Consider the following 23,613-nt stretch of genomic DNA (forward strand, 5'->3'; position numbering starts at 1 on the left):
AGAAATATATAGTAAGGGGCACCTTGGTGGCGTAGTCAGTTGAGTGTCCGACTCTTGATTACAGCTCAGGTCATGATCCCAGGGTCATGGGATCTAGCCCTGTGTGGGGCTCCATGCTGAATGTGGAGCCTGCTTAAGATTCTGTCCCCTCCCCCATCATGTGCGCGCGCGTGCACCCATGCGCGTGCTCTCTCTTTCTCTCTCTCTCTCTCTCTCTCTCTCTCTCTCTTTCTCAAAGAGAAAAAAATTTAAAAAAAATTTTTTACACTTATTTATTTTTAAGAAACAGAGTGATACAAAGCATGAGCGGGGGAGGAGCAGAGAGAGAAGGAGAAACAGAATCTGAAGCAGGCTCCAGGTTCTGAGCAAGCGGTCAGCACAGAGCCTGATGCGGAGCTGGAACCCACGAACTGTGAGATCATGACCTGAGCCGAAGTCGGACGCCCAACCGACTGAGCCACCCAGGCACCCCCCTTTTTTTTTTTTTTTTGAAAAAAAAATTTTTAAAGGTTTAGGGGTTCCTAGGTGGCTCAGTTGGTTAAGCGTCAGACTTTGGCTCAGGTCATGATCTCACAGTTCCTGGGTTTGAGTCCTGCATTGGGCTCTCTGATCCTCTGTCACTGTCTCTCTGCCCCTCCCCAGTGCCCCCTCTCTCTCTTTCTCAACATAAATAAATAAACTTAAAAAAAAAAAAACTATCACAAGAAAAAGAATGTTTAACTATGTGTGGTAATGGATGGTAACTAGAATTACTGTGATGATTATTTCACAGTATATGCAAATACCAAATCATTCTGTTGTACACCTTAAACTAGGATAATGTTACATGTCAGTTATATCTCAGTTTTTTTAAAGAGATTTATTACAAGGAATTGGTTTACCCAGTTGTGGGAGCTGGCTAGACGAGGCCGAAATCCACAGGGTAGATTGTCAGAACTTCTTGGGCATGGGTTGAAGTTGCTGTCCACTGACAGCATTTCTTCTTCATCAGAGGAGCCTCAATAATTCTCTAAAGGTCTTTCAACTAATTGAATCAGGCCCACCCAGATTATCTGGTATAACCTCTCCTAAAAGCAATTGATCACAGGCTTCAGTTATATCTACAAAATACCTTCCCAGCAACACCTAGATTATTGTTTGCTTCATTAACTGGGGACTGTAGCCTGGTCAAGTTGATACATCCAAAGACCATCAGATTGGATTAAAACGATTTAGTTGGGAGGCATCTGGCTGGCTTAGTTGGTGGAGTGTGTGACTCTTGATCCCAGCATTATGAGTTCAAGCCCCACATTGGGTGTAGACATTACTTAAATAAATAAGTAAATCTTTTAAAAAATAAAATAATAAAATGATTTAGTTTGTACCAGAGATAGTTGTACTGCACCAATTTAAAGAAAGAAGGCTTCAATGAACACACATCTCTGTGGGTAGAATAGTAGAGAAAGGCTTCCTAGGGGATGTAGAAACTTCTGTAGGCCTTCTAGAATAGAAAGAATTAGGTGGGTTCTTGAGGAATATCTTTCTCCTTGTAGTTACAAATCAGGCTTGCTTTAGTACTTTTATCCCAAAGAGCAATTTGATGATTAACATTAGATCTGAGAATTCCCAGAACATGCATTAGTAGCCACTAAACCACAGCCTTGGTTGTTGGGCCGTTTGGCTGCCCATAAATTAATAGATCTTCCTCTTTTGTCCTTTTATAGTAAATTTAAAACACAAACCTAGAATGTGGAACAAATTAGATATGTATTTCATATAAATTATATACTATGTGTGAATTAGTCTAATTTAGTAATCAAGTATATTTCTGATAATTTCAACATTGGAAATCAGTATAGAACATTAGTATTATTTACCTGAGATGTTTTCTCTAATCAGTGGATAATTTTTATTAAAAGATGTTATAAAGTTAATGTGTTTCTTATCTAAGGTTCCAGGAAGCTAGGAGCTAAAACTGGAATTAATTTCACACATTGTATATTGATTTGCAATTTGAATTAAAGTTTCTTGTGTTCAGTTTTTAATAATAGTATGATACTATCCACTGTTATATCCATTATTTAGAACTTGATTCCAGTGAAATGCATAACAGGCTTTTAAATAGTAGGCTTTTAAAACTTTGAGAAGAAAACGCAGTGGGGGTGGTTTACCAGGGGAAGCCAAGGTTAACTTGGTGGACGTTGTAAGCACTGAGAACGGTTCTGCTCTTCTTTGTTTAAAGGCAGCTCTCTCTGAAACTGAGGGGGCAACCACTAACTCACCCTAATTAAATGCTCTTGGAAGGATCTGTTTTTTTCCAGTTGTGCTTTTTTCTTTTATCCACCAAGCTAATTAGAATATGTTGTATAGTTCATTGTACATTTTCTCTGATTACAGAAATCACTAATTCACTCATTATTTCAGCAAGTTCTACTTGGTGCCTAGTCATAAAGGAATTTTTCACTGTTTGTGTAGTTTTCTGCCTTCTTTAAAAAAGAAAAAAAGAGTAAGGACAGGGAGAGAAATTTTCCTTCCATGTAATTTTCAGGACAACACTGTTTAATATTGGTATTTCTGACATATTCCTCAATGATGGAGAGTGTTGGTTTTGAGGTTCTATCTGCATAGTAATGAGGAATCACTCACTTCATGCTGGTGAACTTTTGTGAGTATTACTTGAGCATGTGCTTTAAAGTGGAAGCAATAAAAGATAAGGAGCCCCTGAATTTTATTATAGTCTCTTTAAAGATCTAATTTCTAGAAATAATGGTTTGTTGCTTAAAACAACTAGCTTAACATATATGAAAGTTAGGATATTTAGAACTATGTTTTCAATTAGATAGTAATACATAACGATTTCATTTAGCTTTGCATTTGCTTAGAATAAATTATTATATGACTCTAGAGGTTCATTTTGTGTTGTTATCCTCTGTTTTTAAAATATATGGAATGAATCCACTTGGAACATACTGTCTTCAGAGTAGAAGCGTAATTTTTTCCTTTTAAGAAAAGTATAATTTTCTTTTATGTCAGCTTGAGTTAGATTACCAATCTCTTCCTGGTGAATTTACAGAAAAATATTTACTAAACAAGTGTATTTCAAGTCTTAACAAACATAAGCCCTATTCTAGGGGTAATGTTACTGTTTAGATTATAGTAGCATTTCTGGTGACCTTCGTGTGTTAATGCTGCGCTCTCTTATATCATGTGGTGGTCACTGTAATCCTGAAACAGGTGGTATTGTTACCATTAGCATAATTCCTGAGAAGCAATAAAGAGACTAAGGGTTAAAGCCAGTTTAGAGGAAACAAGCCAGCAGGGCAACTGGCTGGCTCAGTTGGTGGACCAAATTACTCTTGATCTCGGGGTTGTGAGTTCAAGCCCCATGTTGGGTGTAGAGATTACAAAAATAAAGATTTTTTAGAAGAAACAAGCCAGTAATAAAGACCATGATATTTTAGTTACATGCTTACCAGTACTTGCTAGAACTGGGAGATACAGAGATAAGACATGTCCCCTCCCTGAAGATGCTTACAGACTACTAGAGGATATGGAAAAATAAACAAAAAACACATAATTGAGACTGGGAGTAGGGTTGCTAAATTTAGCAAAACAGACAAACACAAAAACAGGATGCCCAGTTAGATTTGAATTTAACTTAAAAATGAGTTTCTTTTTTGAGTGTAAGTATGTCCCAACTATTGCCAATAAACAACTAATATTTTTTCAATATAAGTATGTCCCCTGTGATATTTTACTGGGAAGTCGGAGAACATCCCAGAAGACTCCTTGGAAGACTCCTTGTATCTTAGCTGAATTTTGAAGAATCAGGCATTGCAAGCAGGAGGAGGCTTGTGCACGGCTACATTCAGATAGGAAAGAATGCTACATTCCAGGAACTGCCTGGCTAGAGCAGAGTATGAGGAGCAATTTACGGAGGTCACAATAGCAGAGTCAAAATCATAAAAGACCATTTACGTCCTGTTGAGGAGTTTGCCTTCCATCCTCAGGGCAGTATAAAGTCAACAGAAGTTTTTAAGCAGGGAAGTAAGTGGTCAGATTTATGTTTCAGAAGAATTTCACCAATTGTGGTAGAGAGGGTGGGCTGGATAGGAGATGCCACAGGAAGGGAGACCAGTTTTATGGTTGTTGTAGTAATCCAGGGACAAAGCAGTCAGGATTTAAGTCATGGCGTTAGTGGTGGAAATGGAGGGGGGAATATCGTTTCAAAGATATTAAGGAAATAATTTGATTGCCAGCACTTGGTGACCAATTGAATGTGGGGGGAACAGGGAAGAAGGAGAAGTTTAAGACAACTCACTGTTTATTCCTTCAGATGCATGGGTGATGGCACCTTTCAGTGACATAGGGAATAAAAGCTTAAGTTTGGATAAGAGGAAATAAGAGTTGACAGCAAGTATAGACTGCTGTTTCTAGGAACTGTGCTGGGAAATCAGTCAGTTTTGATTTGGTTTAAATTTTTTTTAATTGTGGTGAAGTATACAGAACATAACATTTACTGTATTTTTAAATGTGTACTTATTTATTTTGATGGGGGAGGGGCAGAGAAAGGGACAGAAAGAACCCCAAGCAGGCTCGGAGCTGTCAGCGTTGAGCCTGACTCCAGGCTCTATCTCACTAATGGTGAGATCATGACCTGAGCTGAAATTGAGAATTGGATGCTTAACTGACTGAGCCACTCAGGTGCCCCTAACATTTACCACCTTAATCATTTTTTTTTTGTTTTTCATTACCTTTTTTCAGCTTTATTGATGTATAATTGACAAAATTGTAAGATTTTTAAGGGTGCAGTGTAGTGATTTGATATACATACACATTCGGAAAGGATTCCCTCCCTTGAGTTAAGTAGCACATCCATTACTTCACATATTTACCTTTTTTTTTGGGGGGGGTGAAAACATTTAAGTCCTAATCTCAACAGATTTCATTTATACAATACAGCATTATAAACTACAGCCACCATGTTATTCATTAGATCTTCAGACCTTATTCATCATCTAACTGAACATTTGTACTGTTTTACCAAACTCTCCCTATTTTCCACACTCCCCAGCCCATGGTAACCACTTTCCTACTTCGTTTCTAGGATCTTGACTTTTTAAAAAAAAAAAATGTTTATTTTGAGAGAGAGACAGAGTAGGGGAGGGTCAGAAAGAGAGGGAGAGAGAATCCCAAGCAGACTCCGTGCTGTCAGCACAAAGCCCGACCCAGAGTTGGATCTCACCAGCTGTGAAATTGTGACCTGAACTGAAATCAAGAGCTGGATGCTCAACTGACTAAGCCACCCAGGCACCCTGACTTTTTTTTTTAATTCTACATATATGTGATACCATACAGTATTTGTCTTTCTCTGACTTATTTCACTTAGCATAATGCCTTCCAGATTCGTCCATGTTGTCACAACTGATAGAATTTCCATATTTTTTAAAGGCTGAATAATATTTCGTTGTGTGTGTATATGTATATATATGAATTAATAAAATGTGTGTATGTGTATATTTATGCATATATATATACATATTTGTGTATGTATACCTATGTATGTGTGTGTGTGTGTATATATATATATATATATATATATATATGTATATATATGTATACATACACCGCCCTCCCCCACATTTTCTTTATTTGTCCATCATTGGACGAATCTTTTTTTTATAAGACAGGTTCTTCTTCTTTTTTTGTTTTTCAATTTTTTTTAAGTAATCTCTACACCCAACGTGGTGCTTGAACTTATGACCCCAAGATCAAGAGTCACATGCTCTATAGACTGAGCCAGCAAGGTGAACCTACTTAGATTGTTTCCATACTCTGGCTGTTGTGAATAGTGCTGCAATGAACATGAACAGGTATCTCTTTGAGACAATAATTTCATTTTCTTTGTATATATACCCAGAAGTCGGATTGCTGGATCATATGGTAGTTCTATTTTTAATTTCTTACAAAACCTCCATACTGTTTTCCACAGTGCATTGAAACCATTTTTAAGTGTATAGTTCAGTAGTGTTAAGTATATTCATGGCTGTGAAACCAGTCTCCATAAACATTTTCATCTTGCAAACCTAAAACTCTATACCCATAAAACAAGAACTTCCCATTTTCCCTCCTCCCCAACCCCTGGCAACTACCATTCTACTCACCATTTCCATGAGTGTGTCTACTTTAGATACCTCATAAAAGTGGAATCGCACAGTACTTGTCATTTTGTGCCTGGCTTATTTCACTTTGTATAATATCTTTAGGGTTCCTCCATACTGTAGCATGTTTCAGAGTTTCCTTACTTTTTAAGGTTGAATAATATTAAGGTTGTACATATATACCACGATTTGTTTATCCATCATCCATGAGTGGACCCTCAGGTTGCTTCTACCTTTTGGCTGAGAAATTGTTTTAAATTGACCTCATCCAGTTTGGTTATGCACACTCCTTAGATTCTGTTTTGAAAGATAAGGGTAGCTACTGAAAATATTTGCTCCAGGTGAGTATTAACTATTCCTGCACCACCATATTACTGGATTATAAAATCTGAAGCAGGCTCCAGGCTGTCAGCACAGAGCCCAACGTGAGGCCCAAACTCCCGGACCGTGAGAGCATGACCTGAGCCAAAGTCAGCACTTAACCAACTGAGCCACTCAGGTGCCCCTATAATGATGTGATTTCTGCTACACATATAGGCATTTATTCAGCCCATTTTTATTTGTAAGCAGTCACAAAACTTTTAATACAATCAGTCTGTAAATTTATTAAAGTTTTTATTCTGTCCTTTTCAGTATTCTATTTGCATGAAAGATTTACTCAAAGCAGAAGCAATGATACTCCAGAGACAAGCTTCTGTTACCCTTATAATTAGCATCAGGCAACTAGAAATTCTGAGCCAGTGATTCTTAAAATGTGGTCTCTTTGACCAGCAGCATTAGTATCGCTTCTTGGAAACTTGCTGCAAATGCAGATTTTCAGCCTCACCGAGAACTAAATGAGTCAGAAACTGACATCTGGGTCCATCTTTCTGTGTTTTAGGTTTTTTTAATGTTTATTTATTTTTGAGACCGAGAGAGACAGAGCATGAATGGGGGAGGGTTGGAAAAAGGGAGACACAGAATCCGAAGCAGGCTCCAGGCTCCAAGCTCTGAGCTGTCAACACAGAGCCAGATGCAGGACTCGAACTCACGGACTGTGAGATCATGACCTAAGCGGAAGTCGGATGCTTAACCGACTGAGCCACCCAGGCGCCGCCCCCCCCCCATCTTTCTGTGTTTTAACACAAACTTCAGGAGATCTAAATCTCCCTAAAGTTTGAGAATCTCTGTTGTAAAACTGTTAACTCCAAGTACTTCTTTTTACCCCCATTATGAAAAGATAAGGAATATTTCATATTTTAGCCAATCCAAATATTTTAAATACCTTCAATTTCACCATAGATAGTCCATTTCTAACATTCATTCACTACAATATTTAACAAGCTAAAAATTTCACCAATATGATCCTAATTTGGTAATTAATAAAATCCCCCAAATGGGTCAATCTTAGTCAAGATGTGGACAATAGAAGCATGTATTACCTTGGAGCATGTGCTTCCTTATTACCTGACTGGGACTCTTGTGGAGCCCCTATACATTCCTGGACTAAAAACAAAAATATCACACTGTGTACACTGAATAATTTTAAAGTATATTACAGATGTTATAACAGAAGGGAAGGAAAGAGTTGAGAGGGTTCTTGTGTGTGTGTGTGTGTGTGTGTGTGTGCATGTGCATACATGTAGAGAGAGGAAAAGAGAGTCTATGATAAGCACAATTAATGGTTGAGAGAAAGAATTCAGGAAGAGGGGAAAGGAGAGAGGCTGGAGATACAGCGAGAGTGCAGAGAGTGGTGAAGATTAAAAATAGCTGATATAGATATTGGAGAACGCACTGACTAGACTTGGAGAATTTTCAGGCACTGGTTAAGAGACCAACTCTGCTGTTTTGTCCTAAAGAGAAATTGTAAGATTGTCTAAAATACATTTTTATAATATGTATCTTAGAAAATGATTTAAGACCTGGTACTTATACATCTATTTGTTGTTATCACCCCTTGAGGTAGTTTCCACAGTTCATGAAATTATTCCTTCAGCACCAATGAGTTTTGTAAAATTTAGCTGAAGAGTGCCATCTTCTGGTACTATTAGGTATGTGCAAGCAAAGGCAGAGTATGGGAGAATCCTCATAGTAATAAAATCTTAGAACTGGAAAAACCTTTAATGTTTTTTGCTGAGTATCCTATTGTGAAGTTGAACTCCTTTATAATCTGTATCTTTTTAGTTAGGAGATCAGATTGCTGACAGTGATTATAGGTTGTGTGTATGACCATGCCTGAAAAACAAACAAAACAGTATGTGGCCAACCAATCTTTTCATATAAGCTTGTGGGAAATTTGCTTTTGGTTTGTGATAGAAGCCACAAGTTGAAGAGCCTGTTGTCTGTGACTACCTCTTTGATGCAGGGTTGGCTTGAGGCCTTTGCTCAAAACAAGAAACTGATTCTTATAGCAGAATGTCAGACTTGTCTTCACTGCTTAACAGTTTACCAGTAAGATACTGATTTATTCTTTTTTTTTAATGTTGAATGGATTATAGAAAATTACTAATTTTATCTTCAGTGAGGTTTTGAAATCAAAACCATTATGTTTTTTATCATCGTTTTATATATATATATATATATATATATATATATATATATATATATATGTTAATTTTTGAGAGAGAGAGAGCACAAGCTGGGGAGGGGCAGAAAGAGAGGAGACACAGAATCTGAAGTAGGCTCCAGACTCTGAGCTGCAGCACAGAGCCCGATGCAGAGCTCGAACCCACAAACCATGAGATCATGACCTGAGCCAAAGTCCGACGCTTAACTAACTGAGCCACCCAGGTGCTCCTTATCATGGTGATTTAATAAACATTTACTGAATACTTAAAATACTAAACTCTCTTCTGTATGCTAGAGAGAAAGGGGAGGTTCAAAGATGAATATGACTTTGTCTCTGCCTTTCGACCAGGGAAGATAACATGAACATAAATGATGTTAGATCTGGGAATATAAAGAAGGAAGGGAGGAAGAATATAGTATCAGGAAGGAAATATACAGTCTCAAGATTATTCATTGGCAATAATGTCGTGGAAAGGGCCACATTTAAATCTTGACCTGGAGCAGGTTATGACTCGAGTGTTCCTCAAGATTCAGGAGCCAAATCTCAGGACATTTGATCCTTTAAGTCCTTTAAGTCCTGTTCCAGAAGCTCTTCACAACAGAATGTGCTATTTCTGCATGAAAACCAAGAACACAGTTCATTTATTCATTTGTTCAGCAAGTGCTTTTTATATACATTTGATTATGTGTCAGGCATTGTGCAAAGTCCTAAGGAAACAAAGATGGAACTTCTGGCCCTACTTTGAGTTGCTTATGCAGAGGGAATGAATGTGACCAGAGCCCTTTGGTAGGAACACTGTGGATGGACATCTGACTCAGCCATTATTAAATCTGCTCTACATGTTTCTCTCCAAGATTAAGTCACTCTGGTTCTTTTACCTCAATCACTAATTAAAAGCACAGGCTCTGGAGGCAAACTATCTCGCTTCAGATTCTAGCACTACCACTAACCTGGTCTGCAAATTCCTTAACCTCTGTTGCCTTAATTTATTTATTAATAAAATGGAGATAAATTATGGTAACATCTGTTTTATTGGGAGGTTGTGAAGATTAAAGAGTTATACACAAAAAGCTATTAGAATAATGCTGAAATACAGAAAACAATATGACAAATACCCATGGAGCTACCATCTACCTAACAAACCTTTTGCCATATTTGCTCCATTTTTAAAAGGGAAAAGCATCACAGATCCAATTGAAGCTCTCTATCCTTCCTGATATTCTCCTTCCTCCTCCCTAGGGGTAACCACCATCTTGAATTTGCTGTGAGTCCTTACCATCATATTCTATACTTTCACTATATGTGTACAGGGACATAAACAATATATAGTATTGCGTTGCATGTTTCTAAACTTTTTTTTTTAAGAGAGAGAGAGAACATGAGTGGAGGAGAATGACAGAGGGAGAGAGAGACAGAGACAGAGAGAGACAGAGACAGAGCATCTTAAGCAGGCTTCATGCTCAGCACAGAGCCCAACGCAGGGCTTGATTACACAACCTTGGGATCATGACCTGAGTAAAATCAAGAGTTGGACAGTCAGTCAACTGAGCCACTCAGGAGCCCTGTATGTTTCTAAACTTTAATTAGTGATATTAAACTGCACCTATCATTTTGTAACTTTTTCCACTTGACATTATGTTTTCAACATTTTTCCATGTTCTTTCATTTTAATTACTGAGTTCTTTTGAGTTAATTACTGAGCTAATTACTGAGTTCTTTCATTTTAATTACTCTATAGTCTTTCACTGTATGAATACACCTCATTTTATTCAGCCATTCTCCTGTTGATGGACATTTGTGTTGTTAACCATTTTCCACTTAGAAACAGTACTACATCCTAAATGGCACCTTGAGGTCCTCCTAGACTGTACTTTGAGCCAAGACTTTTGGAGGGAAAGATTTTTCATTATGGGTTCAATTTTTTTTTTAATTTTTTTTCAACGTTTATTTATTTATTTGGGACAGAGAGAGACAGAGCATGAACGGGGGAGGGGCAGAGAGAGAGGGAGACACAGAATCAGAAACAGGCTCCAGGCTCTGAGCCATCAGCCCAGAGCCTGACGCGGGGCTCGAACTCACGGACCGCGAGATCGTGACCTGGCTGAAGTGGACGCTTAACCGACTGCGCCACCCAGGCGCCCCGTGTTCAATTTTTTTTTAATGTTTACCAGTCTTATTCATATTTTGTTTCTTCTTGCATCTTTTCTATTGTTTCTATTTTTCTAGAAAAACTGTTCATTTCAAATGTATTGCCATAGTATTTATATTATTCACTATCCCTACCCTTTTCTTTCCTAATAATCCTTATCTGTGCCTCCTTTTTTTCATGATCAGTCTTGTTAAAGGTTTATCTCCTTTGCTAAAGTTTCAGAGAACTGTTGCTATTATTGATCTTTTTTTTTTTTATTAACTTCTGCTTTTTTTTCTTCTTCTTTTGGAGGTTTACTCTGTTATTGTTGGGGTCTTTTTTAAGCCTCTTTAGTTGAATGCTTACTATTTATATTCAGTTTATCTTTTTTCATCATTGCATTTAAAGCCATAAATTTCCCTCTAAGAACTCCTTTAGCTGCATCTTACAAGTTTTAATATGTATACGTTTGTTGTTGTTCGTTCTAAATATTCTGCATTTCCATTGTGGTTTTTTCTTTAATCCACAAAATAGTTAGGAATGTGCTTTTTAGTTTCCAAACATGTCTGTTTATGTTTACATTATTTTTGTTGTTGATTTCTTATTTCTTTGTGATCAGAGGATGTGGTCTATGTGATCTAAATTCATTAGAAACTCTAACCTGTAACCATAGGAGGTTTTGCTGCAGCTCCTGAGTAAGGCCTCAGAACTCCCACCATCTTCGCCTTAGTAAAGACATATGCCGGTGAAATTGCTGGCCATCTGCTACAAGCAGATAATGTTTATACCAAACAGATGGTTCTGCATTCCCTAAAAATCCCCAGAGGTTGACCTGGGGAAGGAAGTATCGAGCATCTCCCATGTGATCCTCCCCAAACTGGGGTGTAGGAACTAGATTGCTCTGCTCCTCCTATGAAAGTGAAACCTCATCTTCTTGGTTACAGCCAGGTCTGAAGGAGAAAGCAAGCACGGTGGAGGCTTATCCAGGAGCTTCTCTGGTAGTGACAGCTGAAGGGCAACAACCCCCAGGTGTTGGTGTTTAACTCTACACATGGACAGAGCACTCCATCTCTGTCAGGGCTATCCTTATCCTCCCAGCAAACTAGAAAGTATTGGTAGGGGGGCCCAGGAGGCAAGTCTGAGGAACCTGTGCTGACCTCTTCAAACATTGAATACTTACCAGATTCGACTGTGCTTTGGCTTTTTCCTTGGGATCAATGAAAAATTTAAGCCCCCAAAATGAAAGATCAAGAAATTATCCTCAGTCCCTATCCCACACAAGAGAAGCCCAGGGTTGGCCCTCTAGTAGGTTGCAATGTATCAAGAACCAGAGCTGGGCAAGACTGATCTGTGAGCCACATCATGTCATCAGACTGAGGGAACCAGACAGACACAGAGAACCATCAAAAGGTAATTGCAGAAACCAGAAAAGAGCAAGAGGTCTAAAGCAGAGATTGGGAGAGGAATTCTTACAACTATAGGAATATACCATAGCCTTCTATTGTTATTTTAATTAGTTAATTCCTTCTTTCTGCTTTCTTTGGATTAATTTTTTTTTCCAATTTCTTGAATTTTTAATTCATTTGTTTTGTTCTTTGCTGTTTGTTAACATAATTAAGACTTCGAATTCTACTCTAAATGGTTCTTTGGGGCGCCTGGGTGGCGCAGTCGGTTAAGCGTCCGACTTCAGCCAGGTCACGATCTCATGGTCCGTGAGTTCGAGCCCCGCGTCGGGCTCTGGGCTGATGGCTCAGAGCCTGGAGCCTGTTTCCGTTTCTGTGTCTCCCTCTCTCTCTGCCCCTCCCCCGTTCATGCTCTGTCTCTCTCTGTCCCAAAAATAAATAAATGTTGAAAAAAAAAAATTAAAAAAAAAAATAAATAAATGGTTCTTTAATTTTATCATTAGTTTTATTTTTAGTTTCTGATTTTTAAAAATTATCATTGTTATTTTTTAGACACTTAAATTTTCAATTTGAACTTTCTCTTTGATTCTCAAGAATTAGAAGGACCTTTAGTGGCACATGGGTAGCTCAGTTGGTTAGCATCCAACTCTTGGTTTCAGTTCATTCTCTTTCTCCCATTTCTTTGCCCCTCTCCACGTCCCTCTCTCTGTCTCCAAATAAATAAACATTTAAAAAAAATAAAGAACATTTAATTATGTATGGATAGATGTTTTATTAATTTCAAGTTTTATCATATTGTGATTAGAGAACACTGTTTCTGCCATATCTACTGTGTGGAATGTATTAAGATTTTCATCTAATTTTGTTTTTTTTTAATGTTTACTTATTATTTATTTTGAGAAAGAGAGAGCATGCGAGCAGGGGAGAGACAGAGAGAGGGAGGGAGAGAGAGAGAATCCCAAGCAGGCTCCGCACTGTCAGCAGAGCCCAACTCAGGGCTTGATCCCACCAACCGTGACATCATGACCTGAGTAGAAACCAAGAGTTGGGCGCTTAACCAATTGAGCCACCCAGGCACCCCTTGGTCTAATTTTGTAAATGTTCCATGAACATTTGAAAAGTCTGTTCTCACAGCAATTAGATCTACTTTATTATTCAGGCTTTCTAATTCTTTTCTATCCTTTTTTTCATACACCTTATCTGTCATGGACTAAGAGAAGTCAATTAGGCTCTAATGTCTTTCTGTTTATTTCTTTTTTTATTTCTTACAGATTTTGCTTAATGAATTTTAATACTTTATTTGCCTTATAGAAACTCATGACTGTAATATCTTCATTGTGGATTGTATGTTTGATCATTGTAAAGAGACTTTTTTTTTTTTTTTTTTTTTTGCCTTATTTAATGCTTTCTTAACCTCTGACATCAATCTTGTCTGGTATAAGATTGTGATTTAATTGTGTTTTCCTTGCATTTTCCTGATATACCTGTACTATCTTTTATCTTTTATTTTCAACTTTTTTGACACTGGTTTCTGAAGATATTTTTATTTCAGTAGATGAGATTATCCTGTTGACATTTATAGATATGACTTAGTTCTGTATCACATTTTATGACCTACTTTCTGTTTTTAAGGATTCATTTGGTTTGTATCTTTCTCTAGATGGTGTATATTTCTTTGTTTCATGCATGTTCCTTCTGATTATTTAGGAAGGTCTGTATTCTGTTTTTAGCTCTTCTAATGTTTGTCTTTATTTTATAACTTTTAAAAACATACTTTATTTTTTTTAAGTTTATTTGAGAGAGAGAGAGAGAGAGAGAGAGAGAGAATGCTCACACAGGCACACGTGAGCCTTGGAGGGGCAGAGAGAGGGAGAAAGAGAATCCCAAGCAGGCTCCATGCCATCAGCGCAGAGCCCAATGCAGGGCTTGATCCCAACAGTGAGATCATGACCTGAGCCAAAATCAAGAGTTGGACAATTAACTGACTAAGCCACCCAGGAACCCCTATCCTCTATTTCTTTAGACTAAATCTACTTCTTACGAGCAGTGACCAAATTATAATTCCATTCATCTCATCTCCTTTACTCCGCCTAATTTTAATCAGTATATTATTGTTATTAGTTCTTTTAGTGATCATTGGTATACTTTTGAATGTACCTCTATCTCTGTTAATTGATTTATAAGATGTAAATGTTATCTTTGACCTTGAATATTAAAAATAAAGAGGGGCGCTGGGTGGCTCAGTCAGTTGGGCGTCCGACTTCAGCTCAGGTCATGATCTTGCAGTTTGTGAGTTCAAGCCCAGCGTCAGGCTCTGTGCCGACAGCTCAGAGACTGGAGCCTGCTTCGGATTCTGTGTCTCCCTCTGTCTCTGCCCCTCCCATGCTCATGCTCTGTCTCTCTCTCTGTCTCTCAATAATAAATAATCATTTAAAAAAACTTAAAGATAAAGAAATCAACATCCTTTTGCCACCTTCCATCTTCCTACATCTTCCCTTCTTAGTTTTTGTTAATTTTATAACTTTTGCTGGTATAGTTTGTAATATAAACATTCTGAGTAATATATAAAATAGTTATTAAGAGAATGAGCTCTGGAACCAGACTGCCTAAGTTGGAATCTTGACTTTATCATTTTTAGGTATGTGACCTTGAGCAGATTGCTTAACAGATGTTTATTTGTTTCCTTGTTTTTACAATGGATATAACAATAGGTTCTACCTCACAGGTTTGTTTTCATGATAATGAATGAAAGTATAGCACTAGAACAGTGCCTGACACATAATGAGCATCTAGTAATTATAAGATATTGCATTAATTATTATGAAGTAGATTTCCAGTTTTGTTTTCATCCCAGTTCTATATTTCAACTGACTACCATGTTCAGGTTCTCTGTTCATCTCTTGGTTGCCTAAAATCCATTCTCAAGTAGTTAAGAGACACTAATGGCAGGGGCACCTGGGTGGTTCAGTCGATTAGGCGTCCAACCCTTGATTTCAGCTCAGGTCATGATCTTGCAGTTCATGGGTTCAAGTCCTTGGGCTCCCATGGAGCCTACTTCAGGTTTTCCCTCTGCTCCTCCTCTACTCTACTCTCTCTCTCTCTCTCTCTCTCAAAATAAATAAATAAATAAATAAATAAATAAATAAACCTTAAAAAAAAGAGACTAATGGGAGTTATAGTTTCTAAACCTTTTATGTTCAAAAACATTTGATGCCTTTTACTTGAAAGGAAGTTTAGTATGTAAAATAATAGTACCTACTATTGAGCACTTATTAAAATCACAGGTGATCTATATTCATTATTATATCATTTTACCTCATAATAATGCTATAATTTTATTTTTATTTTTTTAAGTAAGCTCTATGCCCAATGTGGGACTTGAAATCACCATGAGATCAAGAGTTGTATGCTGTACAGACTGAGCCAGGCGCCTCCTTCATAATAATGCTATAAGTCAAGTATTATGTGTATTATTCATATCCCCTTTCACAAATGAAAAGGCAAGTCACGCTTCCTTTCTCAGACTTTGCTGGCATTGAACCATTATCTAACATTGATGTGGCTGTGGAGAAATCTGAGGCCAATCTCATTTATTTCCCTTTAAAGATGCCTTGATCTTTTTGCCTGAATGCTCAAAGGATTATTTATTTTTGAAGTCTAGTAAAATTCAGTGGGATATGTCAGAAGGGTCATTCTGTGTCGGTTTTCTTGGGACATTGTATGTTCTTTCAGTCTGTGAAGTGTGCTTTCACTTACACGAAGTTGCCTTGAATTCTACTTTGAATATTTTTTCTTTTCCACTTGTTCCATTCTCCTTCAGGTGGACATGCTGGATATCCTTTATCTTCTGTATCCATAATTTTGCCTCAAATTCTTTTTAGTTCTTTTTAAATTTCCATTTCCTTTTTCTCACTTTTCTTACCTAGCCCTCGTTTAAGTCTAACTGTGTTGTTATCCTTGTCTGCCTTCTTCTTCCGCCCCATTTATAATATGGCTTTAATTTTTAGGATCTTTTCCTTTTCTTCCTTCCTGAGTTCTGCTAGCTTATTTCACAATTCCTTCTGTTATCTCATCATCATTCTGCTTTGAGGTCTTATTTTTTGAACGGTTTCATTAAGTCCTTTGAATTCACAGCCGTATGCTTGATCTGCTTCATGGCAACGTATTTCTGGAAAATTTATTTTTATAACATTTCATTTCCTCCTTTTTCTTGTAGATTTGCTGTGTAGATCTTGGTTTCCTTGGTTATTACTTGTTACTAAACAAAAAGAGTTCTTCCTCAACCAGTTATTTACAGGAAGCAACTGGAGCAGTGAACTGTATTAGTAATGAGGCTGCTGTGGTCCAGAGTGTGTGTGTGTGTGTGTGTGTGTGTGTGTGTGTGTGTGTGTGTGTGTGTGAAAGAGAGAAAAAAGGAGAAACATAGAGACAAAAATATTCACATAGATTGGTTTAGCTAATGTTATCTCCCCAGCAGATGCTCATAATATACTTTCCCTCAACCCATTTCATTAACAGACTGCCTCCAACATAGGTAACATTTTTAAGGAATTTATCATTCAGCACTGCCTTGTCCTCCTATTTCATGATGGCAAATAGAGTCCTTGAAAGTTCCCACAACTTGTGCTCCCTTAAACTTTCATTGTAAGTCAGGGTGGTGGTTCTGCCCCTCAAGTGTACCATCTGTTTGGTTCTATGCCAACTTTGAGAAGTAAAATCACAGCAGTTATTTAATCTCAACATACTCTGGACTCTGGTATAATTTTCATTGAATTTGGTAGGCCATCCTCATTAATTGTGCCTTAAGGAGTTTGTGTTTATTTTCCTTATTTTCTTGTTTTTGGGTGATCTCAAGGATGACAAGATGACATCATGAGCTAATTTTATTTTGTTATTGTAAAATATTTTGGCATTTTATTTTATTTTTAAATGTTTATTTATTTTGAGGGGTGAGGGAGGGGCAGGAGGGAGGCAGAGGGAGAAAGAGAGAGAGACAGGCAGACAGAATCCCAAGCAGTCTCCATACTGTCAACGCAGAGCCCAAACGGGGCTCAAACTCACAAACTATGACCTGAGCCAAAGTCAGGAACTGGATGCTTAACCGACTGAGTCACCCAGGCACCCCATAAAATATTTTGGTACTTTAATTTTTTATTTTAAATTAGAACCATTTTTTAAGAGTGCCTCTAATCTTAGAGCAGGTAGCATACCACCTCAGACCCTGTTAAGTGCGAAAAATAGCTTCCAGTTTTTTGCACAATATAGTCCCAACAAGATCTCTCCTCATCATATAGCAAGTAAGAGCAAAGCTCTGGATTCAAGTTCAAATCTGTCCAAATCCAGAGCCTGAGTTCTTTTCATCATAGAACTACATCTTAAAGAATATAGATATCTCTTTACAGTGTCTTTATTATGTTTCCTCTTATAAACATTTTTCATTAACTACTGTGTTTGTTTCCTGGTTTTTAGTGTGACAAGTACAAGACTGGAGTTATTGATGGACCGGCATGTAATAGCCTTTGTGTTACAGAGACTCTTTACTTTGGGAAATGCTTATCCACCAAGCCCAACAATCAGGTATGGACATTATGAATAAACATTCCAGACTGATAGTGCACTCTACTTTTACCTTAAATTAACATATTATTAAAAGAATTCTTGAGCCAGAGCTTTAGGAAATTTTATATACTTTAATTTTGTATGCTTTGATTCACTCATCCAGTAGATATTAATCCTTTATTCCCAGTATATTCCAGACACTTTAGTTGTTAGGAATATAGTGGTAATTGAGATAGATAAGATTACTTCCATTATGGATCTTATATTAATTAATAGTGACTGATTCTGGGGTATGGGATTAGGGAAATGGAAACAGATGAGTTTTGCCTTTCATCTTTCTGTGTAATATGACTTTAAAAAATTTACTTCTAGCTATAAATGCTTACATTAAGAAACAAGAAAGATCTCAAATCAATAACCTAACTTTACAACTTAAGGAACTTGAAAAAGAACAAACTAAACCCAAAGCTAGCAAAAAAAAAAATAAATAATACAGATTACAGGAGAGAGAAATGAAATGGAGAATAGAAAAACAATAGAAAAAAATCAATGAAACCAAAGGTTGCTTTTTGGAAAATATCAACAAAATTGACAAACCTTTAGCTAGATGGTCTAAGAAGAAAAGAGAAGGCTCAAATTTCTAAAATCAAGACTGAAATGGGGATATTACTATTGATTCTATAGAAATAAAAAGTATTAAATGAGTACTATAAACAATTGTAACACCAGGTTAAATAACCTAGATGAAATGGACAAATTCCTAGAAACAGAAAGCCTACCAAGAAATAGAAAATCTGAACAGACCTACAACTAGGAAGGAGATTGAATTAGTAATGAAAAGTCTCCCAACAAGAAAAGCCCTGACCCTGTTGCCTTCACTGGTGAATTCTACCAAACATTTAAATGCTTCTCAACCTTTCCCAAAAAATTGAAAAGGAGGGAATACTTCCTAACTCATTCTGTGAGGCCAGCATTACCCTGATACCAAAGCCAGATAAAGACACTACAGAAAATCTACAGACCTTGTGAACATTAATGCAAAATCCTCAACAAAATACTACCCAACCAAAATGAATGTAATAAAAAGATCATACACTGTGACCAAATAGGATTTATTCCTGGAATGCAAGGATGGTTCAAGATACAAAAATCAATCAATTTAATATACTAGATTAACAGAATGAAGGGGAAAAAAACCCTGGGATCATCTCAGTTGATGCAGGAAAAAAGTATTTGACAAAATTCAGTACCCTTTCATGATAAAAATACTCAACAAAGCAGGAATTAACGAATTTTTTTTTTAAACGTTTATTTATTTTTGAAACAGAGAGAGACACAGCATGAACGGGGGAGGGGTAGAGAGAGAGGGAGACACAGAATTGGAAGCAGGCTCCAGGCTCTGAGCCATCAGCCCAGAGCCTGACGCGGGGCTCGAACTCACCGACCATGAGATCGTGACCTGAGCTGAAGTCGGACGCTTAACCGACTTAGCCACCCAGGCGCCCCCAACAAAGCAGGAATTAGAAGGCAACTACAACATAATAAAATCCATATATGAAAAATCCACAGCTAATTTCATACTTGATGGTGAAAGTCTGAAAGCTTTTCCTTTAAATTCAGGAACAAGGCAAGAATGCCCACTGTTGCCACCTGTATTCAAAACAGTACTGGAAGTTCTAGCCAAACAGACAAGTAAGAGAAATTTTAAAAGGCATCCAAAGGGGCGCCTGGGTGGCGCAGTCGGTTAAGCGTCCGACTTCAGCCAGGTCACGATCTCGCGGTCCGTGAGTTCGAGCCCCGCGTCGGGCTCTGGGCTGATGGCTCGGAGCCTGGAGCCTGTTTCCGATTCTGTGTCTCCCTCTCTCTCTGCCCCTCCCCTGTTCATGCTCTGTCTCTCTCTGTCCCAAAAATAAATAAACGTTGAAAAAAAATTTAAAAAAAAATAAAATAATAAAATAAAATAAAAGGCATCCAAATTAGAAAGGAAAAAGTAAAATTATTTTTGTATGCAGATGACATGATCTTTTATATAAAAAACCTTGTTTTGGTAGAAAAACCTTTTATATAGAAAAAAATTGTTAAGCTAATAAATTAATTCAGCAAAGTAGCAAGAAACAAAGTCAACACATAAAAACCAGTTGTATTTCTGTACACTAACAATGAACAATCCACAAAGGAAGTTAAGAAAACCATTTACAATAGCATCGAAAAGAATAAAGTACCTAGGAATTAACATACCCAAGGAGGTAAAGGACTTGTACAATGATAACTTCAAAGCATTGTTGAAAGAATTAAAGACATAAACAAATGGAAACATATCCCATGTTCATGAATTGAAAGACTTAGTATTGTTAATCTCTTTCAAAATCCTGATGACATTTTTTGCAGAAATAGAAAAACCCACCCCAAAATTAAAAAGGAATCTCAAATAACCCCAAATAGCAAAACAATCTTGAAAAAGAACTACAGAGCTGGAGGATTCATATTTCCTGATTTCAAAACTTACTATATAAAGGGGTGCCTGGGCGGCTCAGTCGGTTAAGCGTCCAGCTTTGGCTCAGGTCAAGATCTCACAGTCCGTGAGTTCGAGCCCTGCATCATGCTCTCTGTTGTCAGCACAGAGCCTGATTCAGATCCTCTCTCTGTGTCCCTTCCCCACTCACTTGCTGTCAAAAATTAAAAAATAAACAAACATTAAAAAAATACTACACAGCTGGGCGCCTGGGTGGCGCAGTCGGTTAAGCGTCCGACTTCAGCCAGGTCACGATCTCGCGGTCCGTGAGTTCGAGCCCCGCGTCAGGCTCTGGGCTGATGGCTCGGAGCCTGGAGCCTGTTTCCGATTCTGTGTCTCCCTCTCTCTCTGCCCCTCCCCCGTTCATGCTCTGTCTCTCTCTGTCCCAAAAATAAAAAAAAAAAAAAAAAAAAAAAAAAAAAAAAAGTTGGAAAAAAAAAAATACTACACAGCTACAGTAATCAAAACAATGTTTACTGGAATAAAGATAGACATATAGATCAATAGAGTAGAGAGCCTAGAAATAAGCACCCACATATCTGATCAAGTAATTTTTGACAAGAGTGCTATCACCATTCAGTAGAGAAAGGAGTCTTTTCAACAAATGGTGCTGGGAAAACTGGATATCCACATGCAAAAGAACGAAGTTGGACCCTTACCTAATGCCATATGCAAAAATTAAGTCAAAACATATTAAAGACTAAAATGTAAGAACTGAAACCATAAAACTCTTGGAAAAAATATAGGGCAGGGGCACCTGGGTGGCTCAGTCTGTTAAGTGTCCGACTCTTGATTTTACCTCAGGTCATGATCTCATAATTTGTGAGTTTGGCCCTGTGTCAGGCTCTGCACTCACAGCACAGAGCCGGCTTGGGATTCTCTTTCCCTGTCTCTCTGCCCTTCCCCCTGCCCTGTCTCAAAAATGAATAAATAAACATTAAAAAATTTTTTTAAATATAGGGCAAAAGCTTCATGACACTGGATTTGGCAATGATTCCTTGGCTCTGACACCAAAGGCACAGGCAACAAAAGAAAAAGAGACAAATTGTACTTCAGAAAAATTTAAAATTTTGTGCATCAAAGGGCGCCTGGATGGCCCAGTTGGTTAAGCATCCGACTTTGGCTCAGGTCATGATCTCATGGTTTGTGAGTTTGAGCCCTGCATCAGGGTCTGTGCTGAGCCTGGAGCCTGCTTCAGATTCTGTGTCTCCCTCTCTCTCTGCCCTTCCCCCACTCATGCTTTGTCTCTGTCTCTCAAAAATAAATAAATGTTAAAAAAAAATTTGTTTTAATTTTGTGCATCAAAAGAATATCAATAGAGTAAAAAGCAAATCCACAGAATGAGAGAAAACATTTGCAAATCATGTATCTGATAAGAGGTTAATATCCAGAATATATAGAGAACTTCTAAAACTCAACAACAGCAAAACAACCATATTTAAAAATGTACGAAGGACTTGAATAGGCATTTCTCAAAAAAAAAAAAAAAAGATACACAAATGGCCAATAAGTACATGAAAAGATGCTCAGCATCACTTGATCTTAGGGAAATGCAAATCAAAATCACAATGAAATACCACCTCACAGCCATTAGGATGGCTACTATCCAAAAAATGGAAATTGACAAGGGTTGGTAAGGATGGAAAGAAATTGGGAACCCTTGTGCACTATTGGTGGGAATGTGATATGGCACAGCCATTGCAAAAAGCAATATAGCAATTCCTCAAAATATTAAACATAGAATGATTTTATGATCCAGCAATTTCACTTCTGGGTATATACCTTAACAAATTGAAAGCAGAGTCTTTATAAAAGATATCTGTACAATGTTCATATCAGCATTATTCACAGTAGCTACAATGAGGAAGCACTCAAGTGTCTATCAGCAGGTGAATAGAAATGCAAAATGTGGTATATACATATGGGTTATTAGCTTTAAAAAGGAAGAAATTCTGATACATGCTAATACATGGATGAATCTTGAGGACATTATGCTAAGTGAAATAAGCCAGTCACAAAAAGACAAGTTTTGTATTGTTCCATTTATATGAGATACTTAGATTAGTTAAAACTGTAAAGACAGAAAATAGAATGGTGATGTCAGGGGCTGGGGTGGGTGAGGAGGGAGAGCAGGAGTTATTATTTAATGAGTATAGAGTTTAACTTTTATGAGATGAAGAGTTCTGCAGATGGATGGTGGTGATGGCTGCACAACATTGTGAATGTAATACCAAAGTGGTTAAGATGGTAAATTTTATGTTTTTAATATTTTGCCACAATTTAAAAACTGGAAAAAATAAAATTCATTATGGTCAAAAATATATGTATTTAAGCATGCATAGCTTTTATAATCTAAAAAAGTTATGGACAAAAGCTCAATCCTAATGTTTTGTTACTTTGTGTGTTTTTATAAGAAGAGGACACTAAAAATACAGTGGGAAAATTTTCTACTTAGCCTAAAGAATAATTTGTCATTCTTTTTTCATATAGATGTATTTAGGGATTTGGGGTAATCTACCAGGTGTTGTGAAATGTCAAATGGAACAAGCACTTCATCTTGATTTTGGGACTGAATTGGAACCAAGGAAAGAAATAGTGCTATTTGATAAGCCAACTAGGGGAACAACTGTACAGAAATTCAAAGAAATGGTCTACAGTCTCTTTAAAGTAAGTATATCCATTCACATGTTGTTAGTGTGAGGCAGTATATTCTTCTGGAAGAGTTGGTAAAACCTCATCCTAAGCCACAAAAATGTTGGTATTCTTTAACCTGTATCAAGGTCTCCATCTTGAGGAAATAATTCAAACAAAATGTGTGGAAGATGTTTATATTAACATTATTTATGATAGCTAAAAATATCCAGATATGAAAGGGGAATTCATTAAATTGATGAGCTGCTCTATAGTTTGACACTGTAACTGGCATACATTATTAAAGATGGGGGAGGGGATAAAATTAGTATACATACCCTGATTGTAAATTATTTTTCAAAAATTTAAAGAAATATTCATACAAAGATTAAATATATTAAAAGATAAAAATAGTTACAATTTTGGAAAGAATCTCTTTTTATTGCTGTCATATTTTCACTCAAAATCTTTTTTTTCTGGGGTTGCTGGTTGACTTAGTCAGTTAAACATTCGACTCGTGGTTTTGGCTCAGGTCATGATCTTGCAGTTCATGGGTTCTAGCCCCACATCGGGCTCTACGCTGAGAGTGTGGAGCCTGCTTGGGATTCTCTCCCCCTGCCTCTGCCCTTCCCCTACTCACACTTTCTCTTTCTCTCAAAATAAGTTTTTTAAAAAATCTTTCTTTTCTTTGA

The 23,613-nt window shown here is 37.2% G+C and overlaps 1 protein-coding gene across 1 annotated transcript in view; it reads left to right on the top strand.

Moving 5' to 3' along the window:
- DIPK1A (divergent protein kinase domain 1A) overlaps window positions 1–23,613 on the top strand; it is a 109,662-nt gene that overhangs the window by 82,953 nt on the left and 3,096 nt on the right. The window contains exons 3-4 of the mRNA XM_047083826.1: window positions 17,689–17,796; window positions 22,781–22,957. Of these exons, the coding sequence (XP_046939782.1) occupies window positions 17,689–17,796; window positions 22,781–22,957 (285 nt within the window). The remainder of the gene's footprint in view (window positions 1–17,688; window positions 17,797–22,780; window positions 22,958–23,613) is intronic.

Source organism: Lynx rufus, unplaced genomic scaffold (assembly GCF_022079265.1).
Source record: "Lynx rufus isolate CCGP_SWC_20201006 ecotype Redwood Valley unplaced genomic scaffold, mLynRuf1.p SCAF_2, whole genome shotgun sequence".
NCBI lineage: Eukaryota > Metazoa > Chordata > Mammalia > Carnivora > Felidae > Lynx > Lynx rufus.